Here is a 9,330-nt window from a genome sequence, read left to right as displayed (position 1 = left end):
TATCTTTGCAGATGGATATTTTATATTTAGCAACCTCTAATGTATCAAGTTGGGCTTTGATTTTTCACAGGGAGCAGCTTCTATTCTGGTGCTTGACAGCGAGCAGGCAAACTGCCACTGCGGGAGAACCGGCGGGGAGAAACCCTCCCCGACAAACCCCGAGCCTCTGGAAAGGACAGGAGGGTCCGGTAGCCCTCGGTGGGCTCTGGGGAGGGAGCGGTTGGTGGGGAAAGGGTTTGCCGGCAGTCTGGAGCTTGTTTGAACGGCACTGGGAGTGCTTGGGGAATTGGAGCAGTGTGGTAACAGTGGGACCGGGCAATTAATTAAGCTTGCAGAGAGTGAGAGCCAGTGGCATGTGGCTTTGTGGAAGGCAGTGTGCTGAGCGGCGTGGAGACAGGGATGTTGTGGGGAAAAAGGAGAACAGTTTAGGCTGCCCGAGCTCCCTGTGCATCCCACGCTCTTTGTTTTCCAATGGCGGGGACGGTTGCAGCTACAAGTCGGGACTTGCCGAGAGGGCAGTGAGGGCTGGACAGGAGGCGGTCGTGCTGGGCGATGCCAAATAGCACATCTGAGATCCCCTCCATCCTTGGGGCACTAGGACGGCTTGGGGATGCTGTGGGGCTGCGCACCTCGCATCCGGGCACGGGGACGGAGGGAAGAGTTGGGAGAACGCATACTGTGGGTGCCTCGGAGAGGAGATGAGGTGCCAGCGGAAGGGATTAGGAATGAAGACAAAGTACCTCCTACCCTCCGCACTGAGAATAAATATCAGGGATGACAGTGACGGAAGCCCAGACGGCACAGTCCTGCCCTCCGGGAACTATTGTGCGAGACCCGCCGTCACACGCAGCAGATGCCGTTGTACCCGCGGCTAATGTGACGGTTTACATTGTTGGGAGAGGATTAGAGGAGCCGCCGTGTTTTGATGGCCTGCTTCTAATTTGCATCTGTAACGAAGTGGGAGCCCAGCCAGGTTCTGTTCTTTTGTGTTTACTTCTGAGGAAGTGTGTTTATTTCCGATGATTACAAATAAATCTCCTCTGCCTTTGCTCCAGCCGCCCTGAATAAAAGGCGTTCGGAGCCCATTAACTCTGTAGCTGGGGTGAGTACGGGAAGCGAAGGAGAACACCACATTAGGAGTCCCCGGCAACTGTAATTAACAATTTCTTCTCAAAGATAAGAGTGCCGGGGTGTTCGCTCTGCCCCTGTGACAGGTACTTTTGGTTGGAAACATCCCAGGGCGAAGCACCACCCCGTTGCTGTCGAGAGGCTTTGCTCCCGGTTGGGGTGAGCTATTTTAGCCACTGAAAACTGGGTCAGCCAGCCAGTTTGCTACTAGTTTTGGCACCTCCATTTGTCATTTTGACGAGATGCATCGCCTACTGGAGAGAAAAGTGGTTTGGGGCTGAAGGGCCGTAGAAGTATTTAAAAGTAGAGCCTTGTTGGTTTGCATAAGGAAGCGAGAGGGCTTTAGGCTGATCCAAAGACGAGCGTCTGCCCTGAGCCTCTCAGCTTGGCCAGGAACCAGTGGTCTTGGCTCTGCAGGCATGAACTGATCTCCTGAACCCCTTGGGATGCGCATCAATGTTTTGGGGTCCCAAGCATCCCATCCCTCTGTGGGCCCACAGAGAGGGGTTGGCAAGACTTGCCTTATGCCTCCGACTCTTCACGCGCTGTTTATCCCTCCAAACTAGCGCCAGAAAATTTGTGCCAACCCTGGACGCATGTGCAGCCCAAGGCTCGACCCTCCTGCTGGGTCAAGTCAGCAGCATAGGAAAGGTCCGCGATGTGGACCAGGAAAGGTGGGGGACGAAGGCATCAAGTGTAACGTCACGTCCTGCATGTAGGAGAAGCGCTGTCAGGGTCATTGATGGGGCTGGGCAGGGGCCTGCCGTGGGAGCGACGCCGGGGTCTCTCCTAATAGGTCCGGGAGGAGGGAGACGGCCACTTTGTGCCGCCGAACACAACGAGCGCTTCAGCAGAGTTATCTGTATTGTTGACACTAAGTGAAACAATTCCTCGGCAAACTTCAAAATTAGCATTTAAGGATGAGGAATAGGGGCAATTAGAGGGGAAGCGGCACAGCGCCGCTGCCCCCAACTCCCTCCCTCATGCATCTTCTCGTGTTGCCACGTTCGGGTTCATCACCCTCATCTCCAGCAGAGTGCCAGGATCCCTGCGGCAGCTCTCATCTCCCCATAGAGCGAAGGGATCGATAGGGGTCTCGGGAGGTGGCACCTTCGAGAGGTCACGTGTACTGTTGTGAGCAAAGCCCAGCATCCGAGGCTCCCCGGGAAGCCGCTCTGGTGGAGAGCGGTCATGGTGGGAGGCAGCCGATGGACTGCAGATGGTGAAAAGTCTCTGCTAGAAGGCAGTGAGAGTCTAAGCGGAACACAGAGATGGAGGACCAGATGGGATGGGTTGTGTTGCAAGAAGAAGGGCAGCATGGGGGAGCCAGGGTGAGGTAGGCGCCAGAGACTCATGTTTGAGCGGTCCCGAGATATTCTCCCCACCTCACCAATGGGTTTTCTCCAGGTAAACCGTGGAGCCAGGACGGGTTTATTTCCCTCCCGTCTGACAGGTGCTTTATTGTCTTTTGTCCCTTCTGGACTCGTAAGGCAGGGTTTCTTCTGGAGATGGATACGGCGCCTTCAGGAGACTCTTAATGGGGGTTTGTCTTTGTTCTTAATTAGATCCCTTCAAGGGAAAACCTCCTGGCCCGCTTTATTAGCCAGCTTTGTCAGAGCTTGTCTGCTTTATCTAAACACTTTGCAGAAGTCTCTTTACCTGTTTGCTTACTGGAGACATTATCATAATCCTGGTCAATTGGAAATAGGTAGCAAAGACAGCTCGGCAGACAAGGGAGCGCTAGCAGCTTAGCAGCTCATGGAGATCGGTTTCTGAGCCAGGGAAAGAAACCGGCGGGGCGCTCCTGACATCAGGTTGTCGGTCAGTATTTGCCTTCGAAGCACCGATTCCCAGGGCGTGAGAAAATAGGCAGCGGGAAGGCGAGGTCGGGGACAGCCCAGGCTCTGGGGGAGAGGAGCACTATGCTCAGCAAGCAGAGCCAAAGGGACTTCATCTCAAAGTAGCTATTGAGTGGCAGAAACTGAAGCATGAGCTTGAGGGATGGGGAGAAGGAGCCTTTGCCTCCTTGCTCTTGGCAGGAGTTTGTTAGAAGGAGGAGTCTCCCAGTTGCTCCTGCCCATTTGCTCCAAGTGGTTTTGAGGGTGCTACCATGGGCAAGGGAGCATGATGCTGTCCTTGCCCTTCCTCACGTAAGCATGGCCACCCAGGTTATGGGCATCCCTGTGCACTTGTGCAGGTGCATCCCTGAGCCGTCGACATGAGAGCCGTGAATGCAGAACGAGTGACCCCAGTTATGGGGGTCCCAGACTGGCCCCAAAACTACCTGGGAAGTGCGCCTGGTAGGCGCCAGCCGAAGCCAGGTGGCGGTGGTCGAACGTGCCTGGTGACGGCACAAGCTCCTCATCCCTACCGCTTCAAACCCTAGTCTTTGTGCTTCACCCCTAATGAGAGGACCCGAGAGTACCTCGCAAGGCTGTAGTCTGGATATTTATGTGAGCGCAGACATGCAAGTTGTCTGTTTTACATATTGCTGCCCTGATTTTTCAGTGCACGCAATGAATAATTTACAGAAGCCGTGTGTAAGTATCTCTTTATTATTCATTATAATGAAGTGAGACAGCAGTAATAGTCCACTAGACTGGAATCCCCCAGGGTCGAACTTCACTCGGCTGCACTTAGCTCTCCCCTGGTTAATTTGAACGAAGCGGGGGCTTGGCATCCCGACAAGGATGATGCTGTCCACCGGCACGAGGCTGCCTCGGTCTGACAGAGCAGAGCCGGCACTGCTGTGGGCACCGGGACGCATCCGATACTCGGGCGGGCTCCCGGCACACCGGCAGTGCCGTGGCCGGTGCAGAGGACCATCCGTCTTTCCCGGCGTCCGTACGCCGTGCGGCTGGTGGAGATGTACAGCTCCTGCAAGGGGAAAATTACTTGTTTGGGGGAGGATATACGGCTCGTTCCTCTGAACCCAGTGCCCGGGGGGGCCCTCAAACATGCCAAGTATCGCCCCTTCCCTCCACCCAATTAATAATCTCGATCGAGGTGACGCGCTGTGATCCCAGCAAGGGAGGTATATAACACCCCGAAAGCCTCTGTAGGAGAGGTGCTGCGGCGGGGACGGGGACAGTCTGCCAGCCTGTCTCTGAATTTACAGGCGTGCAGAGCGCGACGTGCACGAGTTTCTTGATTCGCTGTGGATGCCTTTTCCTAAGATCTCAGCTGCATAAAGCCGCAATAGCGCTGCTGCTGCCGGCACAAGCTTCCACCTAGCTTGATTTTCCCGGTTTGCTTTCACACGAAAGCTCCGCTGCCATGGTCCTCAGGTGGGAAAGGTGAAGCTCCCAAGAAATGCTGGGCTCTTAATTTAACCAAATGCTTGGTGATTTTGCTGCGGGTGCCGTGGCGGCAGCAGAGGCGGCCACAAGTAAACAGATGGAGAAAAATCTATTGAACGGAATGAAAAAACCGTGTTCTTCAGGAACATTTTCATTCCCTTCTCCCTCGCCCCCCTCTGTTCTTTGCAAAGCCTAAGTCAGCGCCGCAGACTAGAGCTGCCGAGTCCCCACGCATCTCGGAGCAGGGAGGGTGGGAGCCAGGCAGGAAATAAAGAATGGAAACGACCGCGTTGTGTTTTCAAGGCACTTGTAGGATTTACAGCTGCTTTTTTGAATGTTCCCCTCTCTTCCCCGCACGCTGGCTTCGCTGTCTCTGGCCATTTCTCTTCTTCCCCTCTCCCCGCGCCTGTGCCACAGCCCCTCTCCCCCGGCAGCGAGCGCGTATATCACCTCGGGGATGGCTCGAGGGCCATGCCAACAAGCTGGACTGTCAGCAAATTTTACAGCTTCATCTGAAATTCTCAGCACACAGTGAGGGGGGGAGGCGGTGGAGGTGGGTGAGAGGAGAAGGTACGGAAAGTCTGCGTGACTTGCGGAGGTCAAACGTAATGGGATTTTTGTTTGCTGCTCCCTAGCTCTGTAGAAAAGAAAAGACTTTTTTTTTTCGGGTGAATCGGCTGTTTCTGTGAAATCTCAGGTGACGGGCGGATGTGGGATGCGGGGGCAGGATAGCGTGACCGCGACATGTGCCATGTCTGTGCCAGCTGTCGGGCCACATGTGACGGGAAGCTGGCGCTGCAGCTCCCGTCCCACTTGCGTCCGCTTTTGGGAGCCGGGATGCTCACTGTGAGTTTCGTTCTGGGTTTGTGACCCTCTGTCTCTTCCCTTCCAGGTGTACCGTGGATGACAGGGTCACGCGGGTAGCATGGTTGAACCGCAGCACCATCCTGTACGCCGGCAATGACAAGTGGTCTATAGACAACCGCGTGGTCATCCTCTCCAACACCAAGACCCAGTACAGCATCAAGATACACAATGTGGATATCTACGATGAGGGCCCCTACACCTGCTCCGTGCAGACAGACAATCACCCGAAGACTTCTCGCGTCCATCTCATCGTGCAAGGTAGGTCTTAACGGGCCTCATGCTATTGCTGATATGGAAGGCTGTCTGACCTTGTGAAGGGTTTGGAGGCCCTCTTGGTGTTGGAGATGTAGGGATCAGACCAACATCCGTTGCTTCAGGGACTGAGCGGCACAGGGACAGGGCTGTGGACAAGTGACCGCCATGCCAGGGAGAGGACGGACAGAGGACACCTGAGACCTGAAATTGGGGGCTGGTATGCTTTTCCTTCTCCCCCCCTTTCCTGTCTCTGCCGTGAATTTGACCCATCTCCACTGCTCGGGACTGCGTTGCTCAGCTGGCCGTGTCAGGGAGGCATTAGTAAGGCACTCGGGCACGCGTCTGAAGATGCTTCGGGAGCGCCGAAAGCAAAGCGCTGCCGGGCACAGTGAAAGAGCAGACTCCAACAGCGTGAGGCTCCGTGGATTTGGGAGAGAGGGCAGATCGTGCGAGTATGTCCAAGTTGCTGCATGGCTGAGAAGGGCTTTCGGCACAGGGCTTCGTAGGCGAGCGTGTCAGCGTAGCAGATGCTGTTGGAGCGCAAAGCAGCGTTCCTGAGGCGGCTCTGACGAGGGGATCAAGGTGCCTGTAGCGCTCTGGCGGACGCCGCCTCCGGATCCTTGAGGCTTTGCACTGGCTACCAGCTTTTGTCCGGCCTCTAGATTAATTTTTCAGAGTTAGTGTTCATTCAGGTTAGATAAAGATAATGAAAGTTTCCTAATCCTCTTAAAGAAGATTTATCTGGCTGAGTAGAAAGCTCTTGGAATACAATAAAGCGTGTATAAAACCAAGACCTAATCTTCCCTTTAATTTCAAACAGCTGATGGGTATTGATTCCACAATGAGCAAATCTGAAAAATTTCTTGGCCTCGACACGTCTCCGAGAAGCCCCCAACACAGATATGTATGTATTTAGGCATCCTTCTCATTTGGAGGAGGTAGGGTTTGATCGTGGCCACCCATCCCAATGGTTTTCTTGCCCAGTCTCGGTGGGAGCGCGTCGAGGGTCCCCGCACCACATGCACCGGCCTACAGCGGATAGGGGAGTGCTTGCCTCAGGAAGAAGGGAGCGGAGGTCCGCCGGGAGCATCCCCTCCATTGCCCTTCATTGGGCCTCTCCTTCTCCCCCTTTTTGAGTTGCATGCGAGCCGTCCGTCTGCAAAGTTTAATCTGTTTAGCCTATGTACTCTCTAATCGTGCTAATCCATCCAGTCAACACCAGTGAAGTATCCGAGTGCTTTGCAGCTAAGGAAATTAGGTGAACAGGCAGCGGCACTTGACGCCCACTCCCCTCGCCCTTTTTTCGGTGCAGAGCCTGCGGTGCAGGTGCTTGCCGGGCTTGGGTAGGTGAAGGCGAGAGAAAACTTGCCTCCAGAGTGACTATCCGGTGGTGAGACATTCCGAACTGTGCTGGGAAAAACTCTACCCTGGCGTGAGCAAGTCCAGTTGAATTGCTCTGACGGCAGCAATGACCGTGGTTCTCAGCAATGTCGCTTCTCAGCAGCTGAGGCGGGGAGCCTGAGAGGAGCTGGGGATGCATGGTTGTGCAGGCCCGGGTCAAGTGGTCTGTGCTAAGAAGTTTCTCTATTTCCCTTTCAATGTGTTAAGCTCAAGCCACGCGGTTTGCTTAAGTCAGCCTGCCGAGAAAATCCCTCTGTCAGTGCCACCTCACTGTCCTGTTGACGGTGACCAGAGAAGCAAATCCTTCCGTGCTCTGTCCCTGCTTCAGCTCCAATGCAGTTCCTCGGCAGCTAAAACGTCTGGGTTTTTTTTCTGGCGGCTTGGACCGAGCAGCGTTGCCCACCGGCACCATCGGCACAGCCAAGGACTGGGAGTCTCTGTGCTTGCACGCTAGGGAAGAGTCAGCTTTCTATGAGGGCAAATAACACATAGTCCTTTGCTCTGCTCTGGGAGGAAGGGAGCGGTTTTCCAAAGATATGTTCGCTCCTGGCCGCATATGTGAGCAGGGACGGGAGCGATGCCTTGTTTCTCTTGTAGCTCTCCTGGCACTAAGCGTAGCCTCAAAAGTGAGGTTGGGGGCCCTTCTTTCTTGAGGAGGCAACCGTCCCGGCAGCAGCGGTATGCCTCACCCCTACCAGCTGGCCAGCGAGTGGGCGGTAGCGACCAGTTAGCAACTGTGTTCAGGTCAATGAATTTATATTTGTATTTAGTCAAAGTAAAAGTTGCCTGGAGAGAGTATTGATTCTTTGTCCTCGTATTCCATCGGGTTTTAATTACGCTACCACGGGGCCCAGCCTTCTCTCCTAGTGACCTGGCAATAACTCTGCCAGGGAGTTGCAGTCAACAGTAAATGTGTCTTTTAGTGTTGCTATTAATATGTCTCTCACATTGGTTCATTGCAACAGCCGTTAACAAGGGTTTATAAGAGCGTAGATGGCAGGAAGACAGAGGGGGGTTTTGTCTCCCTTCTTTTTTTTCGGGGGCTACCTCGTGACGACAGGATGGATGCTAGCAGGGAAGTGCACGGCGCTTGTGGCACGCTGGTGTGTTCTCGGTAGAGTTGGGAATGCAGAGAGAATTGGCATTTAATCTTGTCTATGTAGAAGATGAGCCATCTCATCCTCCTCTTGGCATAAACAGCTGGAGTGGAGGAGGCCGTGGGGCTGGACCTCGGGTGAGTCCTCCTGCCTCCAACTATGACCTCCTGTGAAGCCCGCCTCCGGTGCCGGGAGGTGCGAGCCTGCAGGGATGAGCTGGGAGACCTTACTGCATCGCGCCGCAGAGCGGTTTTGGCACGAGGAGGGTGGTATACCATAGGCAGGACACAGCCGTGCCTCCTTGGTGGGGGCCGTTTCAGGACGCAGGGTATATTTCAGTCTGACAAGTGGAGCTCGGGGTCAATGCTTTGGTCAAGGCTGTGGCATTTGTAGTCAGCACACCAGGAAGGAGCGAGCCTGACATCCTCCTCATAGCAGCGGCTGTAGAGAGGCAGGTGGGAAAGCCGAAGCAACGTAGTGTAGCGTGGCATCGCTTTGGGATCCGTGTGCCGCGCGGCAGCCTGTCTGGCGGAGATCTCGGTGGTGAACATCGATACTGGCTGTTCCTATTGAATAGCGGTCTTTGGTATTCCTCAGATGTCTTCTGTTTCTGATTTATTTAGACAATACTTCTCTGTACTGCCTTAATCCTACTCGCCATAGATTTTTCATTAAAACCTCTCCCGGCTGTCGTCATTGTTACTGTTAGTTTCTGGTCAGTGCAATCCATTTTCCCGTCTCGGGGTTTGCTGCTTTCTGCACCCCGGAGCCAGGACAGGTTGTGAAAGACCATGGCCTTCGTTTGCAGTAGCGAGGTTGTGGTCATGTGGTTGGTTTTCCAAACACACCTGAGGATGCGCTCCCGGAGCTGGTCCTGCATCCCTCGTCACATCTGCGGCCTCTCAAAGTGGCACCGATGCAGGTGCAGCTCTTTGGTGAGTGTCTCAAAAGCAAACTGAGTCTTTATTTTTTCCATCTTCCTGATAACAACTGGCTCCTCAAGTCTCTGAAAGGGCAACCCCCCCCACCCTGTGCTGGTCCCATTGAGCTCCTTTTCCCTGATGTAGATGATGCTCTGGGCTCCCCTCAGCACAACCACTTTCACTATGACTGCAGTTAAGCTTGCTTTTATTGCGCTGCCTTTGACATGCAGGTGGGAGCTGAGACCACGATACTTATGAAAACCTTAGCAGGAGGCTGTGAGGCACACGGCCTGCATTTCTCCCATCTCGGCATTGAAGAGTCTCATCAGGTGGGGCGGCAAAGGGGCTGGGGAGGGTTGC

General features: G+C 54.4%; 1 protein-coding gene across 1 annotated transcript in view; it reads left to right on the top strand.

Annotated features, from left to right (window-relative positions):
• Positions 1-4,404: 4,404 nt before the first annotated feature.
• Positions 4,405-9,330, top strand: part of OPCML (opioid binding protein/cell adhesion molecule-like) — a gene marked incomplete at its 3' end in the record, with an annotated part of 13,992 nt that continues 9,066 nt past the window's right edge. Inside the window, exons 1-2 of the mRNA XM_009706517.1 lie at positions 4,405-4,415; positions 5,320-5,552. Of these exons, the coding sequence (XP_009704819.1) occupies positions 4,405-4,415; positions 5,320-5,552 (244 nt within the window). The remainder of the gene's footprint in view (positions 4,416-5,319; positions 5,553-9,330) is intronic.

Source organism: Cariama cristata, unplaced genomic scaffold, assembly GCF_000690535.1.
Source record: "Cariama cristata isolate BGI_N322 unplaced genomic scaffold, ASM69053v1 scaffold8608, whole genome shotgun sequence".
In the NCBI taxonomy this organism is placed as follows: Eukaryota; Metazoa; Chordata; class Aves; order Cariamiformes; family Cariamidae; genus Cariama; species Cariama cristata.
Note: the sequence above shows the minus strand (reverse complement) of the source record. Positions and strands in the feature narration are given on the sequence as shown.